This window comes from Lepidochelys kempii, chromosome 2, assembly GCF_965140265.1.
Source record: "Lepidochelys kempii isolate rLepKem1 chromosome 2, rLepKem1.hap2, whole genome shotgun sequence".
Lineage (NCBI taxonomy): Eukaryota > Metazoa > Chordata > Testudines > Cheloniidae > Lepidochelys > Lepidochelys kempii.
The window spans coordinates 270,653,316-270,676,266 of NC_133257.1; the positions used below are offsets into that span (position 1 = coordinate 270,653,316).

Here is a 22,951-nt window from a genome sequence, read left to right on the forward strand (position 1 = left end):
TGGATACAAACGGTTACATATAAAACAAAATTATAACTCGCTTTTTAGAGACTGAACTTAACTAACACGTGACCCTCTTGTCTAGTGACGCTTGTTTCACCCCACGGTCTTGCCAGCAGTTTCAGCCGTGCCTGCTGGATGCCGCTTTCGTGAAGCAAACGCGCTGCCCGGTTCCTTGCCCTGGAGAGGGTGACGGGGTGTCACCTTTGTGCCCCAATGTACTAGAGCAAACCTTTGACGTGACCTTGAGATAGCCCTGCCCCAGGGTCGCCAGGCGTCCGGGTTTTGACCGGAAGGCCCAATCGGAAAGGAACCCTGGCAGCTCCGGTCGGCACTGCTGACAGGACCATTTAAAGTCCCGTTGGGGGTGCAGCAGGGCTAAGGCAGGACAGTCCCTACGTGGCACCGCACTGTGCCCCGGAAGCGGCCAGCAGGTCCCAGCACGCCCTAGGTGGAGGGGCAATCAGGGCAATCCATGAACTGCTCCCATTGGCCGGCAACCATGGCCACAGGGAGCTGCGGGCGTGGGCAGGGCACAGAGCCACCTGGCTGCCCCTGCGTCTAGGGGCCAGACAGCATCCGCTACCAGGAGCATCGTGGAGTCAGGGCAGGCCTGCCTTAGCCCCTCTGCGCTGCTGACTGGGAGCCGCCTGGTAAGTGGAGCCTGCACCCCAAACCCCCTCCTGCACCCCAAACCCCTTGCACCCTAACTCCCTCCCAGAGTTCACGCCACAACCCCCTGAGCCCCCTCCCAAACCCCTCCTAGAGCCCGCATCCCAGCCCTGAGCCCTCCCAGCCCAAACCCCAGGCCCCCGCAGCTGGAGCCTGCACCCCAAACCCCAGCCCTGAACCTCTCATTTCTGTCCCCACCCCAGGGTCCTCGGCCCCTCCTGCGCCCCTGCCCCAGCCCAGGGAAAGTGACAGGGAGGTGGATGGAGTGGGCAGGGCAGGGGTGTTCGGTTTTGTGTGATTAGAAAGTTGGCAACTCTAGTCTGCCCTCCCCTCCGGGTACATCTTCCTGGTACTTTTCTGTGACGTTTTCAGACTCCTGCGTCAGCGTTCGGTTCAGCCTGCAGAGGAGATCACTGGCAGCCAGGCTCCTCCATTTGCAGGTGGGCAGCTCTGGTCCCACAGAAGATGCTCGTCACCCCTAGCCGCAGGCCTGGCAAGCATGGCTGCTGGATACGTCTGTGCCCCCTCCCAGGGGGTCTGTACGTGCATTTCACACGGAGGCTGGGGACTAGTGAGACAGCGGCTGTCACGGGAGCCCTCCTGTGCCAGTCTCTGGAGCCCTAGGACATACGCTCCAGACACAGGAGCTCCCCGTAACCCTGTGCACCTCTGGGACCCTTCACTGTTGGCACCCAGAGGTACCTGGGTCAAAATCGACTACTGCACCCTTTGCCCCCAGGCCTGGGACAGGTGAGCGGCCTGCCAGGCTCCCCCCAGGCATGCTGAGTGGCAGAGCCAGCCAGGCAGGGCACAGGCCTGCTGGAGAGGGGAGACTGGGCCTTGGGGAGCCCTGCACCTGGCTCCAGCAGCCCTGGGCTTGCACCTTGCAGGCCCAAGGTGCCCCCAGCCCCACGGCAGGTGTGTTGCACCCTGTGCCAGGAGGGGGCTGGCTCCAGGCAGAGCTAGGCACGGGGCGGGGGGGGTTGCAGAGGTGCTGCCAGGCCTTCCCCTCCCCCTGCGAGACTTCTGCTGTAGTCGGCCCTGGAGTGCGGGCGCCGTGCTGGGCAGAGAGCCCCAGCAACTGCCCCTTTTGCAGCCGCAGCTCCCCTGCCCCACACCACGAGCTGCACAGCACAGGGCAGTGAGAGTGCATGCCACTGCCCTGCACCGTGCCCCCTGCTGGGACTGGAGGAGCCGGGAGCTCCCCCCCAGCCCTGCTCCAGGCCCCTGGTGCCAGAGGCCAGGCCCTGACAGCTGGCCCTGTGGAGGCCGCGGTGCGGGCAGGGGCTACGGGAGCCCTGCAGCTGCTGGCACGTGTTGGTCTCGCTGCTCCAGGGCAGGGCACCTGCTCCAGGGTAGCCGTCCGGATTCCCATTCCCTCCCCTTCAGCCAGGCTGGCTCTGGGGCTGCCCCCCCGGCTGTGCCCGTATCCCCCAGCCTGGCACCAGGGGGCGCTGTGCTGGGGAGGTGCTGCCCCCCCCGGCTGTGCCCGTATCCCCCAGCCTGGCACCAGGGGGCGCTGTGCTGGGGAGGTGCTGCCCCCCCCCGGCTGTGCCCGTATCCCCCAGCCTGGCACCAGGGGGCGCTGTGCTGGGGAGGTTCTGCCCCCCCCGACTGTGCCCGTATCCCCCAGCCTGGCAAAAGGGGGCGCTGTGCCGGGGAGGTTCTGCCCCCCCCCCCGGCTGTGCCCATATCCCCCAGCCTGGCAAAAGGGGGCGCTGTGCTGGGGAAGTTCTGCCCCCCCAGCTGTGCCAGTATCCCCCAGCCTGGCACCAGGGGGCGCTGTGCTGGATAGGGGCTGCCCCCCCGGCTGTGCCCGTATCCCTCACCCTGGCACCAGGGGGCGCTGTGTTGGGGAGGTTCTGCCCCCCCCGGCTGTGCCCGTATCCCCCAGCCTGGCACCAGGGGGCGCTGTGCTGGGGAAGTTCTGCCCCCCCAGCTGTGCCAGTATCCCCCAGCCTGGCACCAGGGGGCGCTTTGCTGGGGAGGTTCTGCCCCCCCGGCTGTGCCAGTATCCCGCACCCTGGCACCAGGGGGCGCTGTGCTGGGGGAGGTGCTGCACCCCCCAGCTGTGCCCGTATCCCCCAGCCTGGCACCAGGGGGCGCTGTGCTCTCCATGGTCATTTTCCTGCCCATTGTATTGCCTGGTGCCTGTCTGTGGGCCCCAGCCCCCCTGCTACAAGCTGCGCTCAGCCTCCCTGGGCCATGGGGAGCCCTGCCCTCACCTTGCACACCTAGCTGCCGCCAGCCCCGGGCCATACCCATCACCTGCAGGCAGGGCGCCCAGCACTGCAAGCTTCCCCAGAGCAGTGCCCTCCTGCAATGGGAGGCCTGGTCCCCATGGGGTGGGCTGCCCCAGAGTGGGAGGGGCTGGGTCCCTGTGGGGTGACCATGGTCCTGTGGGTCCATCGTTGTTTCCAGGTCTCTCTGCTGAGTGAATGGGGGGCTCGGAGGGGGAGGGGGAAGCATGGTCGGCCCTGGGCCTGGCACTGACTGCGCTGGGCAATCAGGTCAGGAGGACGTGACTTGGGGGTGCAGCTACCAGGGCACAGGCTCGTCAGCATTCCAGGAGCTGCCGCCTCCACTCCCCGCTTCCCTGCCCTCCAAGTGTCCTTCGTCTTCCTGGGTCTGCAGGCAGCTCCCAGCCAGGGCAGCCGGGGGCACTGGCTGGAGGTTGTGCTCCTGGCAGGGGTGTCTGCCTTCCATGGCAGCCTGCTGGGGATGGCCCCTGGTGCCCAGCTGTGGGCAGCGAGACCCTGGAGGGGATACCTGTGGGTGGGGTAGAAACCCCCCGCTTGGGATACTATACCCCCCCCCTCCCCCGGCAGCATTAGTGCTGGGAACCTGCCAGAGAGAGTGTGTGTCTGCCCCAGGTCACGCAGCCTGAGCAGCAAGGCCAGAGATGGAACCCAGGAGTCCTGTGTCCCAGCCCCCCTGCTCTAACCCACCAGACCCCACTGGCCCCCAGAGCCAGGAGAGAAGCCAGGAGTCCTGGCTCCCAGCCCCCCTGCTCTTACCCACTAGGCACCACTGCCCCCCAGAGCCAGGAGAGAAGCCAGGAGTCCTGGCTCCCAGCCCCCCTGCTCTAACCCACCAGACCCCACTGGCCCCCAGAGCCAGGAGAGAAGCCAGGAGTCCTGGCTCCCAGCCCCCCTGCTCTTACCCACTAGGCACCACTGCCCCCCAGAGCCAGGAGAGAAGCCAGGAGTCCTGGCTCCCAGCCCCCCTGCTCTAACCCACCAGACCCCACTGGCCCCCAGAGCCAGGAGAGAAGCCAGGAGTCCTGGCTCCCAGCCCCCCTGCTCTTACCCACTAGGCACCACTGCCCCCCAGAGCCAGGAGAGAACCCAGGAGCCCAGCCCCCCTGCTCTTACTCACTAGGCACCGCTGGCCCCCCCCCCCGAACCAGGAGAGAAGCCAGGAGTCCTGGCTCCCGGCCCCTCCCCCATTCTCGCCCACTGGGCCTCTCTCCCTCTGCGGTGGATCTCGCCCACCCACAGATGGGTGCCGGGCCGGGTGCAGCCCCAGCGGGGCCCGGGGACGGAGCGGGTCCGGGTGTGAGGGAGGCAGGGAGGGGGCAGCGCTGGCTCGGGCTGGGGAGTCGAGCAGCTGCCTGAGCGTGTTCAGGGGCGGGGGAGCCGCAGCCTGCTGAGGAGCTGGAGCCGTGGTGCCGGCAGGCTGCACCGGCAGGCAGCCCGCCCGGGAGACGGGCGCACAAAGGGCTACTGAGCAGCTGCCGCGCGGGGGGCCCGCCGGGGGGGCGCAGCCCGGCGACGGGGACCCGGGCCGCATTCCGTCGCCGTGGTGATCCGGGCCTGCGGTTGCCAGCGCCCGCGATTGGCGGGAGCAGGGTCCTGCTCTGGCCGCGCCGGGAGCCCGGGACGCGGGGGCCTGACAGCTGGGCATGGGCGGGCGCCGCGGGCAGGCCAGGCGAGGCGGGGCAGCAGGGAGCCCAGGTGCCCGCCCCGGCGCTGGGGCGTGAGGGCCCGCCAGGGACAGGGGCTGGAGCCACCATGAGGGCCTGCTCGCAGGGCAGCGCGGGGGCCGAGCCGCTCTCCAGCCTCCAGGTCTTCGCCAGTAACTGCTCGCTGCACGGCGTCAACCACATCTTCCGGCACGGCTCGCTCTCGCTGCGCCGCGTGCTCTGGGCCCTCTTCTTCCTGGGCTCGCTGGGGCTGCTGCTGGTGGTCTGCATGGAGCGCGTCACCTACTTCTTCACCTACCCGCACGTCACCAGGCTGGACGAGGTGGCCGCGCCCAACCTGACCTTCCCCGCCATCACCATCTGCAACCTCAACGAGTTCCGCTTCTCCCGCATCACCCGCAACGACCTCTACCACGTGGGCCAGCTGCTGGCCCTGCTCAGCGACCGCTACGAGGTCCGCAGCCCCCACCTGGCCGAGCCCCAGCTGCTGGCTGCCCTGCGGGACAAGGCCAACTTCCGGCACTTCAAAGCCAAGCCCTTCGACATGGCCGACTTCTACAACCGCACGGGCCACGACATGGCCGAGATGCTGCTGCAGTGCAGCTTCCGTGGGGCCGACTGCGGCGCCCAGAACTTCACCGCGGTGAGTGCGGCCCCCGGCCGGCACGGCCCCAGCCTGCCTCAGGCCCGGGGCTGGGGGTGGCTCTGCCTGCGGGGGGCTGGGCAAGGCGGGGGGATGTTTGACTCCAGGCCTGGGGGGCAGCTCGCGGGGGGGTCCTGGGCTGGGTCTGTCCGTCACTTGGCGGGGCGGGGGGCTGTTGGCACGGCTGCGTTGGGCTCGTTGGACTCGCGCCCCCAGGGCATCAGCGAGGGAACAGGGTGACGATTCACCCCTCCCCCACGTGCCTAGTGCTGGGCACGGCACTCCTGCTCCCCCCGCGGCTGGGCTGCTGTCCCCCCATCTCTGGAGCTAATACCCGCCCGGCAGGACCAGGCCCCGCTCCGGGGCCCATCTGTTCCCTAGCCCAGCTGTCTGCAGACGGGCCAGGCTCCCCTCTGCCTCTGGTACCCCACAGCCACGGAGCTGCCGGCCCCGCCCGGGTGCATGGGCCCCCAGCTGTCTCTGGTGCCACGAGCAGGGCGACATTCGGGAGCCGGGGCTGGAGGCTAAGGCTGAGCCATCAGCTCCCGAAAGCACCTTTCTGGGCCGCAGGCCGACGGGCGTTTCCCAGAGGAGACACCCCGGATGCCGCCCCAGGGTCACTACAGCCCTCCTCACAGGATGGGCCCGAATGCCACAAGCAATGGCCTGGCCCCTGCAGCCTGGCTAGGACCCCCCGCTTCGCCCCGTCGGCCTGTGGGCCTGGCTGTCCCCCTGGCTGGCTGAGCGGCGCTGGACGCTCTGACCCCGTTGATATTCCCTACACCCTGCCAGCTGCGCTGCCCTGTGCCGGTCAGCGGCCTTGTGGCTCAGACACACCCTCGCGGCGCGCGCCCAAGCCGGCCTGGCACAGGGGGTTCAGTTGGAACCATTTCTGCGGTTTGCAGTGACACGGACCCGATCCCTTGGGAACGCTCCCTGCACCCCCAGCCAAGCCACTTCTCGGCTGCACGCCGCTCGCCTCACTGGCCAGCGAGCGCCGCTGTGTCCTCCCTCTGGCCCGTCCTGCACCGCGCTGGGTGCCGAGAGTGACTCTGCTGCCCCAGCCCAGGTGGGACAGGCGGCGTTGGCTGGCCATGGCCACAGCTCCCCCAGGCGGCCCAAATGGGGGGCAGGCAGAGCTCAGTGTCCTTCGCACCCACAGGACCATGCTCGCAGCCTAGTGCCAGGAGCAGAAACCAAGAGTCCCGCGGCTAGCATCACCACTCTCGCACACTTGGGTAAAGCGGGGGCTGTGTGTGCACGCGTGTGTGACGCAGGGGCCATGGGTGCCCGTGTGTGTGTGACACGGGGCGGTGTGTGTGCATTGGGTCTCCCTGACCAGGCTGCTCTGCTGTGGGTAACTCCCCCGTCAGCCCCGCCCCCCTGGAGCTGGGACCTGCCCTCGAGAGCGGACGCTGGCGCGTGGGTGCAGATCCTGCTAATGCCCAATGCTGGGCGGAGCTGGACCCTGTGCAAGCTGTGCCAGGGGCCTGCTGCAGCTGCGGGGCAAGCGGGCGGGTGCACGGCCTTGGCTGGTGTTTGCTGGGTGCTGCCCCTTTAAGAACGGAGTGGGGCAGACAGTGTTTGCAGGAGGTAGGTGGGGAGGATTCCTCTCTGGGGCAGGGCAGAAGCCCTGGCTCAGAGGAGCTCCCAGGTACTTCAGCTCTGGCCTCTCCCAGCAGGGGGCGCTGTGGGGGGCGGGGCAGGTGCACTGGCTGTGGGGGGGGAGCTCCCGGCTACTCCAGTCCCAGCAGGGGGCACTGTGGGGGCGGGGCAGGTGCGTGGGCTGCAGCGAGAGAGGGACCCCGGGAGACTCAGGAATGGGGTGAGCAGAGCTGGGGATGGAGCCAGGCGCTGAGAGTGCTGAGGCCTAGGGTGGCGCCTGCCCGAGCAGGGCGACAGGCTGGGACCTTCGTGTGGGGCCGGGATGCAGGGCAGGGGGGCACCAGGTGCAGACTCTCTGTTTCCCGCGCGGGGCAGGCAGGCCGCACGCTCCAGGCTGAGGGGAGGGATCCCTCTGTCCCCACCTATGCGGAGCCGGTGGAACTCCCTGCCACAGGGTCTCGCTCGGGCCAAGCGTTCAGGCACGGTCAGAGCGTCGGACGTTGCTGTGGATAACGAGAGCGTCCATCTAGCCGGGCTGCCTGCGACAGCACTGGGCCGGCGTCCGCTAGGGGCTTGGGGGGTCTCCCTCTGGGCAGGGTCCCTTGGAGCTGCTGGGCCTGGCCCCGCTGGGCCGGGCCGGCCTGGCAGCTTGGGGGCCAGGGAGAAGGCAGATCCAGGGACGAGCGGGGGCGTGGGAGGCTGGACAGGGGACAGGCCCATGGAGGGGGCAATGAGGGAGCCCCGCGACCCTTCCCTGCCCCACATGGCTCCGGCCTGAAGGGGCAGCCCCAAGCTCACAGCCCCTCCTGGCAGTGCCCACCCTGTGCTCAGCTCTTGCTGCAGCTGGGGTCACCCCCCAGCACAGGGAGCCTGTGGGGCCAACCCCACAATAGCAGCCGTGTCCCCCCCCTGAGCCCCGGTGGGCAGGCGAGGAGCGTTCAAAGGAGACCGGACACGGATGGTCATGGAGGCGGCTCCCCGCCCCGCGTCACCATGGCCCCCTCTCCCCCTTCTTTAGATGGATCCTTTGTTACCATGGCAATGGCTCCCCTCTTTCAGTGCAGCCGTTGCCATGGCGATGCCTCCCCTCCCTTACCTGTGTAGCTGTTGCCAGGACAGCGTCCCTGGTGTGGGTTGGGTGCTGCGGTACCTGCATGGGCCTGCTGCGCCCATCACACCCCTACCCAGGGCACTGGGGTGAAAGTCTCCAACCCAGGGCCCAGTCGCCATTTCGGGGTGCCCCACACGGGGGGGGGGGAGGGGGCGCATGTGTGATGCAGCAGGGAGGGGGAGTGTTGACCTGGGAATGCGGCAGGGGACTTTCATTGCAGATGGGAGACCTGAGAGCCTGTCACCTGAGCCAGGAGGGGGAGGTGACACCTCTGCCCAGGAAACTAGACAAAGGCTGCAGGAGGGAGCCTGCTGGGGGGTTAGTTTTCAGTTTGGGGCTGGGTGGAGGAACGCAGGGAACCCCAGGGCTGGGGTCTAAGCTCCCTGCTCCCCCAGAAGGACTTGGCTGAGGGGTCCCGGGGGTACCCACAAGCTCTGTTTTAGACTGTGTTCCTATTGTCCAATAAACCTCTCATTCTGCTGGCTGAGAGTCACAGCGAATCCCAGGAAGAGGGGTGCAGGGCCTGGACTCCCCCACACTCCGTGACAACTGGTGGCAGCGGTGGGATGTACTGCACCCCGTGGACGGCGCTTCCTGCAGTAAGTGACTGGGGAGCAGTAAAACAAACGGGGATTGACGGGGACCAGGCGTCTGAAGATTCAGAGAGAGACGGTTTCAAGGGGCGGTTAACCCCTGGAAGTGTGTGACCAGAGAGAAGGACTTCTGCAGTAACAGGGTCCCCCGGGGGATTGCAGCGAGCGGTCCCAGGGGTGGAGGAGTCTGCAGCTCGACCCTGGCAAAGAGGTGGTGACCTCAAGAAGGACTGGCACACGAGGGGCTTTTCCTGGAAACTGTGGAAAGCTGCCCGGCCTGCGAGAGGCCAGCAGGGAGATGTACACTAAACGCCTTAAGAGCGACCTGGTGGAGCTGTGCAGGCAGAGGGGGCTACGCATCGGGAAGTCCACCAAGGAACAGCTGATCGCCCAGTTGGAGGAGAGGGATCGCTTGGATGACCCGATCCCTGTCCCGGAGGGAAGCCGCCCGGCGGACGCAGCGTGGGGCTTGGGGCTGGGAGGGGTCAGACTGCTGCCAAGGACATCCCGAGACCCTTCCTACCTAGGCCTGGGGGAGGGGTTGGGGGAAGCCCGGCGAATACGGAGAGCACCCTGACCCTGGCAGCCAGCAGGGGATTCTCCCAGCAGAGCTCCCTGGAGTGGATGCGGCTGGAATGGGAGAGGGAGATGAAAATGAGGGAGCTGGAGGATCATGAAAAGCAACGTCAACATGAGCAGGAGGAGAAGGAGCGGGACGTCAGGAGAAGGAGAGGCAACATAGGCATGAGCAGGAGGAGAAGGAGAGGCAACGCCAGCATGAACTGGAGCTGGCCAGGCTGAGGAGCAGTGGGGCCCCGGCTGCGGTGCGTGAGGGGGGACCCAAGACTGCAAGGAACTTTGATAAGTGCTTCCTGGCCCAGCGGAAGGAGGGGGAGGACATAGATAGCTTCCTGACGGCCTTTGAGAATGCCTGTGAGCTGCACAGGGTTGACCCTGCAGACAGGCTCCAGTTTCTCACCCCCTTACTGGACCCCAAAGCCGTGGAGGTGTACAGCCGAATGACAGGGGCAGAGGCAGGGGACTATGAACTGTTCAAACAGGCCCTGCTCCGTGAGTTTGGGCTGATCCCCGAGATGTACCGGAGAAGGTTCCGGAGTCAGCGTAAAACGCCTGAGGTCACCTACCTACAACTGGTCAACCGGATGCAGGGGTATGCCCGCAAGTGGACAGCTGGGGCCCGAGCTAAAGGGGACCTGCTTGACCTAATCGTACTGGAGCAACTGTATGAACAGTGCCCGTCCGACCTGAGGCTGTGGTTGGGGGACAAAAAGCTCGAGAACCCCCAGCACGCAGGGCAGCTGGCCGACGAGTTTGTGAACAGTCGGTCAGGGGGTAGCCGGGAGGAGCCCCAAAAGAACAGGCCCCCCCGACGCAGAGAGAGAGTCACCAGGGGGCCTCCCAGCGGGGAAATAGGGAGAACCCCCTCCCAAGGGGAACGCCTGGCGTCGGGCCCCTCCGACCCGCTCGAGGGGACCAATGTGACCTGAGCTGCTATCACTGTGGCCAGAGAGGCCACGTACGGACCCAGTGCCCCGGGCTCAGGGACAAACTGAACAGACCCAACCTACCCAGGGTTAACTGGGTAGGGACTCAGCTGGACGAGGGGCAGACGGCCCAGGCAAGGGGGGCTGCCAGTTTACCACCTGCTCAGGAGGGAAGAGTACTCCAGGCCAGCTCCGCCAGAGGGCTGGAGGCTCTGGACTCAGGGTGCTCGGTTTACAGGGTGGGCACGGGGCTGTCCCTCCGGAGAGAGTGCCTTGTTCCCCTGGAGGTGGATGGGAGGAAGGTCAATGGATACTGGGATACGGGCGCGGAGGTGACGCTGGCCCGGCCCGAGGTGGTGGCCCCAGATCGGGTGGTGCCCAACACCTACCTGACCCTGACAGGGGTGGGCGGGACCCCATTCAAGGTGCCCGTGGCGAGGGTACATTGAAATAGGGGGACAAGGAGGGCCCCAAGGACGTGGGGGTGCACCTTCATTTGCCCACTGAGGTTTTGGTGGGGGGGGACCTAGAGGACTGGCCAAATAACCCCCAGACCGCCCTGGTTGTGACCCGCAGCCAGAGCCGGCGAGGGGCACTGCACCCTGACCTTGGGGAGGGTACCACACCGGAGGCGCAGGACCCTACCCTGGTGGGGAGGGAGCGCCGAGGGGCATAGCTCAGAGAGGCTGTGGCCTCAGACCTGGCCAGTGAGGGGGAACCGGTTGTGATGAAGTGGGACTGTTCTTAATGTTTCCTCTGAATAGTGTGGGGGTGCCTCAGTTTCCCCTATGCTTGACAAAGCCCTGGCTGGGATGATTTAACTGGGAATTGGTCCTGCTTCGAGCAGGGGGTTGGACTAGATGACCTTCTGGGGTCCCTTCCAACCCTGATATTCTATGATTCTATGCAGTTCTTAAGTCTCTAGGTGGTGGGATAAGGGGGTATGATCACTGCAGAGCCCTAGAGGGCAGGTGTGTGCAGGGGTCTGGAGACAGAGAATGGCCGACACCCTGTTTCCTGGCAACTGATGGCCTGGGCCCTTCCCCCCTGCAAGGTGAGAGCTAAAGGATTGGAGAACAAAGGAATCCGGTGACCACCTGGCTCTGGAAAGGAACAAAGCCAGAGGAGCGGGGGCTGGAGAGAGTTTCAGTTTGGGGCTGGCTGGGACATGGAGTGAAGGGCAGACATGGTTGTCTGGCTCACTGCCCCCCAAAATGGACCTGGCTGAGGGGTCCTGTTCTCTGCACCTACAAGCTCTGTTTTAGACCATGTTCCTGTAGTCTAATAAACCTCTGTTTTACTGGCTGGCTGAGAGTCACGTCTGACTGCGAAGTTGGGGTGCAGGACCCCCTGGGCAGACTCGCTGTGGGAAGCGCACGGAGGGGCAGAGGAGGCTGAATTCTCCGAGGTCAGACCCAGGAAGGTGGAAGCTGTGTGAGCTTTCAGAGTAACAGCCGTGTTAGTCTGTATTCGCAAAAAGAAAAGGAGTACTTGAGGCACCTTAGAGACTAACCAATTTATTAGAGCATAAGCTTTCGTGAGCTACAGCTCACTTCATCAGATGCATATCGTGGAAACTGCTGCAGACTTTATATATACACAGAGAATATGAACCAATACCTCCTCGCACCCCACTGTCCTGCTGGTAAAAGCTTATCTAAAGTGATCATCAGGTGGGCCATTTCCAGCACAAATCCAGGTTTTCTCACCCTCCACCCCCCCACACAAATTCACTCTCCTGCTGGTGATAGCCCATCCAAGTGACAACTCTTTACACAATGTGCATGACAATCAAGTTGGGCTATTTCCTGCACAAATCCAGGTTTTCTCACATCCCCCGCACCCCCATACACACACAAACTCACTCTCCTGCTGGTAATAGCTCATCCAAACTGACCACTCTTCAAGTTTAAATCCAAGTTAAACCAGAACATCTGGGGGGGGGGGTAGGAAAAAACAAGAGGAAACAGGCTACCTTGCATAATGACTTAGCCACTCCCAGTCTCTATTTAAGCCTAAATTAATAGTATCCAATTTGCAAATGAATTCCAATTCAGCAGTTTCTCGCTGGAGTCTGGATTTGAAGTTTTTTTGTTTTAAGATAGCGACCTTCATGTCTGTGATTGCGTGACCAGAGAGATTGAAGTGTTCTCCGACTGGTTTATGAATGTTATAATTCTTGACATCTGATTTGTGTCCATTTATTCTTTTACGTAGAGACTGTCCAGTTTGACCAATGTATATGGCAGAGGGGCATTGCTGGCACATGATGGCATAGATCACATTGGTGGATGTGCAGGTGAACGAGCCTCTGATAGTGTGGCTGATGTTATTAGGCCCTGTGATGGTGTCCCCTGAATAGATATGTGGGCACAATTGGCAACGGGCTTTGTTGCAAGGATAAGTTCCTGGGTTAGTGGTTCTGTTGTGTGGTATGTGGTTGTTGGTGAGTATTTGCTTCAGGTTGCGGGGCTGTCTGTAGGCAAGGACTGGCCTGTCTCCCAAGATTTGTGAGAGTGTTGGGTCATCCTTTAGGATAGGTTGTAGATCCTTAATAATGCGTTGGAGGGGTTTTAGTTGGGGGCTGAAGGTGACGGCTAGTGGCGTTCTGTTATTTTCTTTGTTAGGCCTGTCCTGTAGTAGGTAACTTCTGGGAACTCTTCTGGCTCTATCAATCTGTTTCTTTATTTCTGCAGGTGGGTATTGTAGTTGTAAGAAAGCTTGACAGAGATCTTGTAGGTGTTTGTCTCTGTCTGAGGGGTTGGAGCAAATGCGGTTGTATCGCAGAGCTTGGCTGTAGACGATGGATCGTGTGGTGTGGTCAGGGTGAAAGCTGGAGGCATGCAGGTAGGAATAGCGGTCAGTAGGTTTCCGGTATAGGGTGGTGTTTATGTGACCATTGTTATTAGCACTGTAGTGTCCAGGAAGTGGATCTCTTGTGTGGACTGGACCAGGCTGAGGTTGGTGGTGGGATGGAAATTGTTGAAATCATGGTGGAATTCCTCAAGGGCTTCTTTTCCATGGGTCCAGATAATGAAGATGTCATCAATATAGCGCAAGTAGAGTAGGGGATTTAGGGGACGAGAGCTGAGGAAGCGTTGTTTGGTCAAACTGGACAGTCTCTACGTAAAAGAATAAATGGACACAAATCAGATGTCAAGAATTATAACATTCATAAACCAGTCGGAGAACACTTCAATCTCTCTGGTCATGCAGTCACAGACATGAAGGTCGCTGTCTTACAACAAAAAAACTTCAAATCCAGACTCTAGCGAGAAACTGCTGAATTGGAATTCATTTGCAAATTGGATACTATTAATTTAGGCTTAAATAGAGACTGGGAGTGGCTAAGTCATTATGCAAGGTAGCCTGTTTCCTCTTGTTTTTTCCTACCCCCCCCCCCAGATGTTCTGGTTTAACTTGGATTTAAACTTGGAGAGTGGTCAGTTTGGATGAGCTATTACCAGCAGGAGAGTGAGTTTGTGTGTGTATGGGGGTGGGGGGGATGTGAGAACCTGGATTTGTGCAGGAAATAGCCCAACTTGATTGTCATGCACATTGTGTAAAGAGTTGTCACTTTGGATGGGCTATCACCAGCAGGAGAGTGAATTTGTGTGGGGGGGTGGAGGGCGAGAAAACCTGGATTTGTGCTGGAAATGGCCCACCTGATGATCACTTTAGATAAGCTATTACCAGCGGGACAGTGGGGTGGGAGGAGGTATTGTTTCATATTCTCTGTGTATATATAAAGCCTGCTGCAGTTTCCACGATATGCATCTGAGGAAGTGAGCTGTAGCTCACGAAAGCTTATGCTCAAATAAATTGGTTAGTCTCTAAGGTGCCACAAGTACTCCTTTTCTTCTTGCTGTGTGAGCTGTGTGTCCTGCAGACAGGCTGCTCATAGGAAGGCGACTGCCCCAGAAGTCCTGCCTGGCTTCGTAGGGAGAAGCATTCCAGAGCACCGCCAGGGGACTCCGTGACACAGGTCCCCATCCCTTCCCCAGCCGCTGAGTTCCAGGCCGAGTTGAGGAAAGATCCCTCCTTGCGGAAGCTCAGGGACCTGGCCGACCTCAGTGTGGAACGGGCCATGAGGAGAGGCTGCCAGGAGAGGTTCCTGTGGGAGAAGGGGTTCCTGTACCGAGAATGGGCTCCCCCAGGGGAAATGGAGTCCTGTGGGATCAGGAGGCAGCTGGTGGTCCCCCAGAAGTATCGCTGCAAGGTCCTGTACCTGGCCCATGACATCCCCCTCGCAGGGCACCAGGGAATCCGGCGCACCCGGCAGAGGCTGCTACAGAACTTTTACTGGCCCAGGGTCTTTACCACAGTCCGGCAGTATTGCCGATCCTGTGACCCCTGTCAGAGGCTGGGGAAGGACCGGGACAAGGGGAAAGCGGCTTTGAGACCTTTGCCCATCATAGAGGAGCCTTTCCAGAAGGTGGCCATGGACATCGTGGGGCCTCTCAGCAAGACGACCCGGTCGGGGAAGCAATACATTCTGGTGGTGGTAGATTTTGCCACCCGCTACCCCGAGGCAGTGCCCTTAGCTTCCATTGAAGCAGACACCGTGGCCGATGCGCTCCTGACCATTTTCAGTCGAGTGGGGTTCCCCAAGGAAGTCTTGACAGACCAAGGATCCAACTTCATGTCGGCCCTGCTCCGGTGCTTGTGGGAGAAATGTGGGGTCCGGCACGACTGGGCCTCAGCTTATCACCCCCAGTCCAATGGGCTGGTGGAGAGGTTCAATGGGACGCTAAAGATGATGCTGAAAACCTTTATGAACCAGCACCCGCAGGACTGGGACAAGTACTTACCTCACCTGCTGTTCGCGTACAGGGAGGTGCCCCAGGAGTCTACCGGATTTTCGCCTTCAAACTGTTATATGGAAGGAGGGTGAGGGGCCCCCTGGACCTGATGAGAGACGAGTGGGAGGGGAAGGCCACTCCCGATGGAGAGTCAGTGGTGGAGTATGTCCTGATCTTCCGAGAGAGACTGGCTGAACTCATGGGCCTGGCCAGGGAGAATCTGGCCAGAGCCCAGAGGAAGCAGAAGGTCTGGTATGACCGCACGGCACGGGCCCGTGCCTACGCCACCGGGGATCCGGTGATGGTTCTCATTCCCGTGAGAAAGAACAAACTACAGGCCGCCTGGGAGGGCCCTTTCAAGGTCGTCAAGCAGCTCAATGAGGTAAACTATGTGGTGGAGCTGTCGAACCGGGCGCACCACCGCCGGGTGTACCATGTGAATATGATGAAGCCATATTATGCCAGGGGGAATGCGGTGTTGGCCGTGTGTGGACAGTGGGAAGAGCAGGGAGATGACCCTTTAGTAGATCTATTCCCTGGGACCAGAGCTGGTTCCCCCCTGAAAACAATTCCCCTCTCAGATCAGCTAACCCCTGCCCACCAAGCTGAGGTCAGGGGGGTGCTGCATCCGTACCGACAGCTGTTTTCCAACCAGCCTGGACGCACTAATCTGACTGTCCACCGGGTGCAGACAGGGTCGCACCCGCTGATAAGATGCTCCTCCTTCCGAGTCACAGGGAAAACTGCTCAGGACCTGGAAAGAGAGGTCCGGGACATGCTGGCTTTGGGGGTGATCCAGCCATCGGCCAGCCCTTGGGCCTCGCTGGTGGTGCTGGTCCCCAAAAAGGACGGGTCGGTCCGGTTCTGTGTGGACTATCGGAAGCTCAATGCCATCACTGTATCTGATGCCTACCCCATGCCCAGGCCGGATGAGCTCCTAGACAAGCTGGGAGGAGCCCAGTACCTTACCACCATGGACCTTACAAAGGACTACTGGCAAGTGCCGCTGGATGCAGATGCCCGGCTGAAATCAGCCTTTATCACCCCTCTGGGGCTCTATGAGTTCCTGACCCTGCCTTTCGGCCTCAAAGGAGCGCCGGCCACCTTCCAGCGCCTAGTGGACCAGCTCCTGAGGGGGATGGAGAGTTTTGCCGTGGCGTATATTGATGACATCTGTGTCTTTAGCCAGACCTGGGAGGACCACGTGTCCCAGGTTAGACAAGTGCTGGACCGACTCCAGGGGACTGGGCTGACTGTAAAAGCGGAGAAGTGCAAGGTGGGGATGGCTGAAGTATCTTACCTGGGCCATTGGGTGGGGAGCGGCCGCCTAAAGCCGGAACCAGCCAAGGTGGAGGTGATCAGAGACTGGCCCGCTCCCCACACCAAAAAGCAGGTCCAAGCCTTTATTGGGATGGCAGGATACTACCGAAGATTTGTGCCCCACTTTAGCGCCATCGCCACCCCCATCACGGAGCTATGCAAGAAGGGGAAGCCAGACAAGGTGGTCTGGACCGAGCAGTGCCAGGAGGCTTTCCGGGCGCTGAAGGAGGCTCTGGTCAGTGGCCCAGTTCTGGCAAACCCAGACTTTGACAAGCCCTTTATGGTGTTCACCGACGCCTCCGACACAGGACTGGGGGCGGTGTTAATGCAGGAGGATGAAAAGGGGGAGAGACACCCCATCGTGTACCTGAGCAAGAAGTTGCTACCCCGGGAGCAACACTACGCGGCCATCGAGAAGGAGTGCCTGGCCATGGTGTGGGCCCTCAGGAAACTAGAGCCGTATCTCTTCGGGCGACACTTCACCGTGTACACCGATCACTCTCCCCTGACCTGGCTGCACCAGATGAAAGGAGCCAACGCCAAACTCCTGAGGTGGAGCCTGCTCCTGCAGGATTATGACATGGACGTGGTCCACGTGAAGGGAAGGGCCAACCTGATAGCGGATGCGCTGTCCCGGAGAGGGGGCCCCGAACTTCCCCAGGTCACTGATCAGAGCGACCCCGCCCAGTTCAGTCTCGAAGTGGGGAGAGATGGGACGCAGCAGGGAGGGCAGAGTGTTGACCTGGGAATGTGTCACGGAGTGTGGGGGAGTCCGGGCCCTGCACCCCTCTTCCTGGCATTCACTGAGACTCTCAGCCAGCCAGTAAAACGTGAGGTTTATTGGACAATAGGAACACAGTCTCAAGCAGAACTTGTGGATACACCCAGGCCCCCTCAGTCAGGTGGAGGGCAGGGAGCTTAGACTCCAGCCTTGGGGTTCCCTGCGTTCCAGCACCCAGCTCCAAACTGAAACCAGAACCCCCCCAGCAGGCTCCCTCCAGCAGCCTTTGTCCAGTTTCCAGGGCAGAGGTGTTACCTCCCCCTCCTCCTCCTGGCTCAGGTAACAGGCTCTCAGGTCTCCCATCCGCAGTGAAACTCCCCTGCCACATTCCCAGGTCAACACTCCCCCCTCCTGCGACACACAAACAAAGCCTTTTATGGCATCGAGAAAGGTTCTGGGTGCGGCTGCATCAGACAGACAGTGAGGCTAAACCCAGGATCAGGAGCAAACACTGTTCCCCTCTGCAGCGGGGTAGGACAATTCCCACCTTAGTAACTTCCTGGGATGGTCCCATGGATTCATCCCCCTCCTTTATCCAGCATTGCATGGCAAGCAAGGCCCACAAGCACTCCCCCCGCCCCCCCCAATCAATAAGCCCCTTTCTCCCCACAAACACATTACTAGTACAAGCCATTGGAGCAAAGGCCAAAGCTGGGTATGTTTGCTCTGGAAAAGAGGAGATTCAGGGGGACATGACAGCAGGCTTTGAATACTTGAAAGGCTGCCACGAAAAGGATGGAGAAAAGCTGTTCTCTCTGGAGAGCAGGACAAGAGGCCATGGGGTCAAACTCCAGCAGAGCAGATTTAGATGAAATCTCAGGAAAAACTTCCCAGCTGTAAGAGCAGTGGGACAATGGAACTGACGCCTGGGGGGGGGGGGGGGGTGGAAGCTCCTTCCCTGGAGGTTTCAGAGTAACAGCCGTGTTAGTCTGTATTCGCAAAAAGAAAAGGAGGACTTGTGGCACCTTAGAGACGAACCAATTTATTTGAGCATGAGCTTTCGTGAGCTACAGCTCACTGCATCGGATGCATCCCGTGGAAACTGCAGCAGGCTTTATATATACACAGAGAATATGAAACAATACCCCCTCCCACCCCACTCCTTTTCTTTTTGCTAAGCTATTACCAGCAGGAGAGTGGGGTGGGAGGAGGTATTGGTTCATATTGTCTGTGTGTATATAAAGCCTGCTGCAGTTTCCACAGTATGCATCCGATGAAGTGAGCTGTAGCTCACGAAAGCTCATGCTCAGATAAACTGGTTAGTCTCTAAGGTGCCCCAAGTCCTCCTTTTCTTCCCTGGAGGGTTTCCCAAGGAGGCTGGAGCCGTCTGTCTGGAATGGGACAGACCCAGCAGCTCCTGCAGGGTGGTGGGGCTTGGACTAGCTGACCCTGGGGTGCTATGATTCTCCCACCCTGCCATTGGGCCCGGCAGTCCATGGTGTGGGAGCACAGAGCATCCCTGACCCCCGGTGCCCAGGCACATCCAGCTCCAGCTACGGTAGCTGCAGGTCCTGGCTGAGGGGGCCGGTTCCGCGGGCCTGGCCGTCACAGGGCCCGTCAGGGGGAATTGGCTCCCCAAGGACTGGGACGAGCCCAGCAACTGCACTGATGTGGACACTGGCCTCCAAGCGGGTGGGTAGCCACGTGCCCATAGCCGCTCTGCACTGGCTGAGCATGGGTCAGGGGCTGGTTTCACGAGCGCAGGCAGGAGGGGGTCACACGGTGGGGACAGGAACGTCGCTTGTGCCAGGGTCCTGCCGTGGGAATACCATCCTGGCCAGTCCCTGAAGGTCGACTCCCAGCTGGTGACAAACCCTGGCATTGTGAACGTCCCCAGTGCACTGTGGGTCGCGAGGGCCTGCGTACCAACGGAATAGTGCCCATATGCTCTTGGGGGGCAAACCCTGGGCACATGGATCCCACCCGTGGGCTGTCCTCAACGCCGACAAGGCCTCCAGACTAGCGTTACTGCGGCCGCCCTGAGGCAAACCGCGCGCCTGGCTGCTCAGACACCCCCGCCGTGCCTGCCGCAGGGTGGACCCCCAGCACCAGACCGGGCAGGCGGCTCCTGCGGTGTCTTTACTCAGGGGGACGCGGCCCCAACCTGCTCCCCACGCTCCAGAAACAAGGCTGTCGTCAGATCTCACCCCGGGGTGCATGGTGCTGGCCCCACCGGCTGTGCTTGTGGCCCTGCGCCAGCCACACCTGGCCACGGACTGGGCTTTACCGGCTGCGCTGAGCACCACGAGGGTGCTGCGCCAGGTATTGCCCCTCCTCCTGCTGCTCAGTCCTCCCCTCCGCCAGGCCCCACTGGTGGGTCAGCCCAAGTGTCCCCCTGGCCTCGCCGAGCTCCTGACGGGCGAGGGACTGGGTAGCTGGGAGTGCGCAGACCAGAACGACAGCTCTGCACTGGCCCAGCCCCCCCCAGACACCGCACAGCTCTGCACTGGCCCAGCTCCCCCAGCCCCCCCCAGACACAGCACAGCTCTGCACTGGCCCAGCCCCCCCAGCCCCCCCCCCAGACACAGCACAGCTCTGCACATGGCCCAGCCCCCCCCAGACACCGCACAGCTCTGCACTGGCCCAGCTCCCCCAGCCCCCCCCAGACACAGCACAGCTCTGCACTGGCCCAGCTCCCCCAGCCCCCCCCAGACACAGCACAGCTCTGCACTGGCCCAGCCCCCCCAGCCCCCCCCCCAGACACAGCACAGCTCTGCACATGGCCCAGCCCCCCCCAGACACCGCACAGCTCTGCACTGGCCCAGCTCCCCCAGCCCCCCCCAGACACAGCACAGCTCTGCACTGGCCCAGCCCCCCCAGCCCTCCCCCAGACACAGCACAGCTCTGCACATGGCCCAGCCCCCCCCAGTCCCCCCAAACACAGCACAGCTCTGCACATGGCCCAGCCCCCCCCAACACAGCACAGCTCTGCACATGGCCCAGCCCCCCCCAAACACAGCACAGCTCTGCACATGGCCCAGCCCCCCAGCCCCCGCCCCCCAGACACAGCACAGCTCTACACATGGCCCAGTCCCTGTCACGGGGTCCCCGGGCGATGCTCTGGAACTGCTCCCCGTGAAGCCAGGCAGGACTCTGGGGAAGTCTCCTCTCGGGGAGCAGCCTGTCTGCAGGACACACAGCTCCCCCGGCTTCCACCTTCCTGGGTCTGACCTCGGAGCATTCAGCCTCCTCTGCCCCTCCGTGCGCTTCCCACAGCGAGTCCGCCCAGGTGGGGTCCTGGGGAAGCCAGAGAGTCCTGCCCCCCAACTCCGCAGTCAGACGTGACTCTCAGCCAGCCAGTAACACAGAAGGTTTATTAGACGACAGGAACATGGTCTAAAACAGAGCTTGCAGGTGCAGAGAACAGGACCCCTCAGCTGGGTCCATTTTGGGGGGCAGTTAGCCAGACAACCCCGTCTGCCCTTCACTCCATGTCCCCAGCCAGCCCCAAACTGAAACTCCCTCCAGCCCCTCCTCCTCTGGGCTTTGTTCCTTTCCTGGGCCAGGAGGTCACCTGATTCCTTTGTTCTCCAACCCTTTAGCTCTCACCTTGCAGGGGGGAGGGCCCAGGCCATCAGTGGCCAGGAAACAGGGTGTTGGCCATTTTCTGTGTCCAGACCCCTGCACACACCTGCCCTCTAGGGCTCTGCAATGATCATACACCCTTACCCCACCACCTAAATACTTAAGAACTGCCTAGGGGAAACTGAGGCACCCCCACACTATTCAGAGGAACCATTAAGAACAGTCCCACTTCGTCACACACCCCCAGCCCCCCCAACACAGCACAGCTCTGCACATGGCCCAGCCCCCCCCCCAACACAGCACAGCTCTGCACATGGCCCAGCCCCCCCCCAACCCCCCCAACACAGCACAGCTCTGCACATGGCCCAGCCCCCCCAGTGCGGCAGGTCCCGGTGCCATGTCTCCCTGGGCTGGACTGGGGCTGACCCCTTGTACCCGGCTCTGTCTCCCCTGCAGATCTTCACACGCCTGGGCAAGTGCTACACGTTCAATGCCGGGGCGCCGGGCACCGAGCTCCTCACCACCGTCAAGGGCGGCTCCGGCAACGGGCTGGAGCTCATGCTGAACATCCAGCAGGACGAGTACCTGCCCGTCTGGGGGGAGAGCGGTGAGGCTGGGCGCTGGGCACAGGGCTCCCCACACACCTGGGACGCCATTACTCCCCCAGACAGCAACACCTGGCATGGACAGCCCCGCCCAACCCCATCACCCCGGGACAGCGACACCCCGCCTCGCCCGGCCCCGTCCGACCCCGTCCCGGGAACAGTGACACCCGGGTCCCCCCACCCCGTCCCCGGGACAGCGACACCCCGCCTCGCCCGGCCCCGCCCGACCCCATCACCCCGGGACAGTGACACCCCGCCTCGCCCGGCCCCGCCCGACCCCATCCCCGGGACAGCGACACCCGGGTCCCCCCACCCCATCTCCGGGACAGCGACACCCCCGCCTCGCCCAGCCCCGCCCGACCCCGTCCCCGGGACAGTGGCACCCCCGCCTTGCCCGGCCCCACCCGACCTGAACCCGTCCCCAGAACAGGAACACCCAGCATAGACAGACACCCCACCCACCCCCTCAGACAGCCACACCCCCAGCATGGACAGGTCTATCTCACTCCCCCATTCCTGAGGATGAAAAGCCACAAGGCAGGAATCAAGTCCAGCTAGCTCCCCCCCAGAACAGGAGCCCTCTCCCACCCCCTTTAACACCCCTATGCTCTGCTGTGTTGGCAGATGAGATCTCCTACGAAGCTGGGGTCAAGGTGCAGATCCACAGCCAGGAGGAGCCACCCTTCATCGACCAGCTGGGTTTCGGTGTGGCGCCCGGCTTCCAGACCTTCGTGTCCTGCCAGCAGCAGAGGGTATCCGTCCTTCCATCTGTCTGTCCATCCCTGGGGCCTGCGGGCCAGCAGGGGTCCTGCCTATCACCCCAGTGCTCGTGGGGCAGGCAGCTGGGGAGGGAGGGAGCCTTGGTGATGACAGAAAGGGGGGGTCAGCGCCTCAGGGATCCCTGGGGAGGGATTGCTGGCATGAGGCTGCCCCTTCTCTACAAGGGAGGATGTCAGGAGCTGTTTCTTCCCCCAGGCCCTGGCTGTGTGGATCCCCCTGTCGAGGCAGGCTCCCCATGCACGTGTGATCAGAATCTTTGGCCACCAGTGTCTGCGGGGGGCACTTTCTGTGCCTGCGTGTCCTGGTGCCACCCACCTGGGGGCATCCAGAGGCAAAGTGACCCTGACTACTTGCCCCACTTGGTACCTGTGGCAGTGAGGTGGGACTCGCATTCCACCAGGTCCACTATAGCACCTTGTCCTCACGCACTTGCAAATATGAAATATTTTGAGTTAGTTGGTTATGATTTGTTGGGTTTGGTTGACTGGGGATGGCTGGGGTGGGCTGGGGATGGCTGGGGTGGGTTGGGGATGGCAGGTTGGTGAACATTAGTTGGGGTTGGTGGTTTGGTTTGGATTGCATTGGATGGAGTTGGGGTCTAGTTGGTTGGGATGGTCAGTTAGGGTTGAGTGGCTGGGGTTCAGGCGGTGTGTTGGGTTAGTAGCAGAGAGTATCTGTCCTTCCATCTGTCTGTCCATAGGTGCAGCTGGTTGGTTTTGGTAGGTTAAGTTTATTTGGTTGAGGTGGGTTGTACTGGTGGGGTGGGTTAGTAGCTGGGGTTGGCTGGTTAGGGTTAGTAGCTGGGGTTGGTTGGGGTTAGTTGGTTGGGGACGGTGGCTGGTTAGGGTTAGTAGCTGGTGTTGGCTGGTTAGGGTTAGTAGCTGGGGTTGGCTGGGGTTAGTTGGTCGGGGTTGGTGGCTGGATTGTGTTAGTAGCTGGTGTTGGCTGGTTGGGGTTAGTAGCTGGGGTTGGTTGGGGTTAGTTGGTTGGGGACGGTGGCTGGTTAGGGTTAGTAGCTGGGGTTGGCTGGGGTTAGTTGGTCGGGGTTGGTGGCTGGATTGTGTTAGTAGCTGGTGTTGGCTGG

At 61.9% G+C, this 22,951-nt stretch overlaps 1 protein-coding gene across 3 annotated transcripts in view; it reads left to right on the forward strand.

The window, feature by feature from the left end:
* Positions 1-4,248: 4,248 nt before the first annotated feature.
* Positions 4,249-22,951, forward strand: part of ASIC3 (acid sensing ion channel subunit 3) — a 40,637-nt gene continuing 21,934 nt past the window's right edge. The window contains exons 1-3 of one of the 3 annotated variants that reach the window (XM_073334986.1): positions 4,249-5,240; positions 20,939-21,089; positions 21,712-21,839. In XM_073334986.1, coding sequence (XP_073191087.1) covers positions 4,686-5,240; positions 20,939-21,089; positions 21,712-21,839 — 834 coding nt within the window. In that variant the 5' untranslated portion in view covers positions 4,249-4,685. The remainder of the gene's footprint in view (positions 5,241-20,938; positions 21,090-21,711; positions 21,840-22,951) is intronic. The other 2 variants (XM_073334985.1, XM_073334984.1) reach the window with 2 other exon arrangements.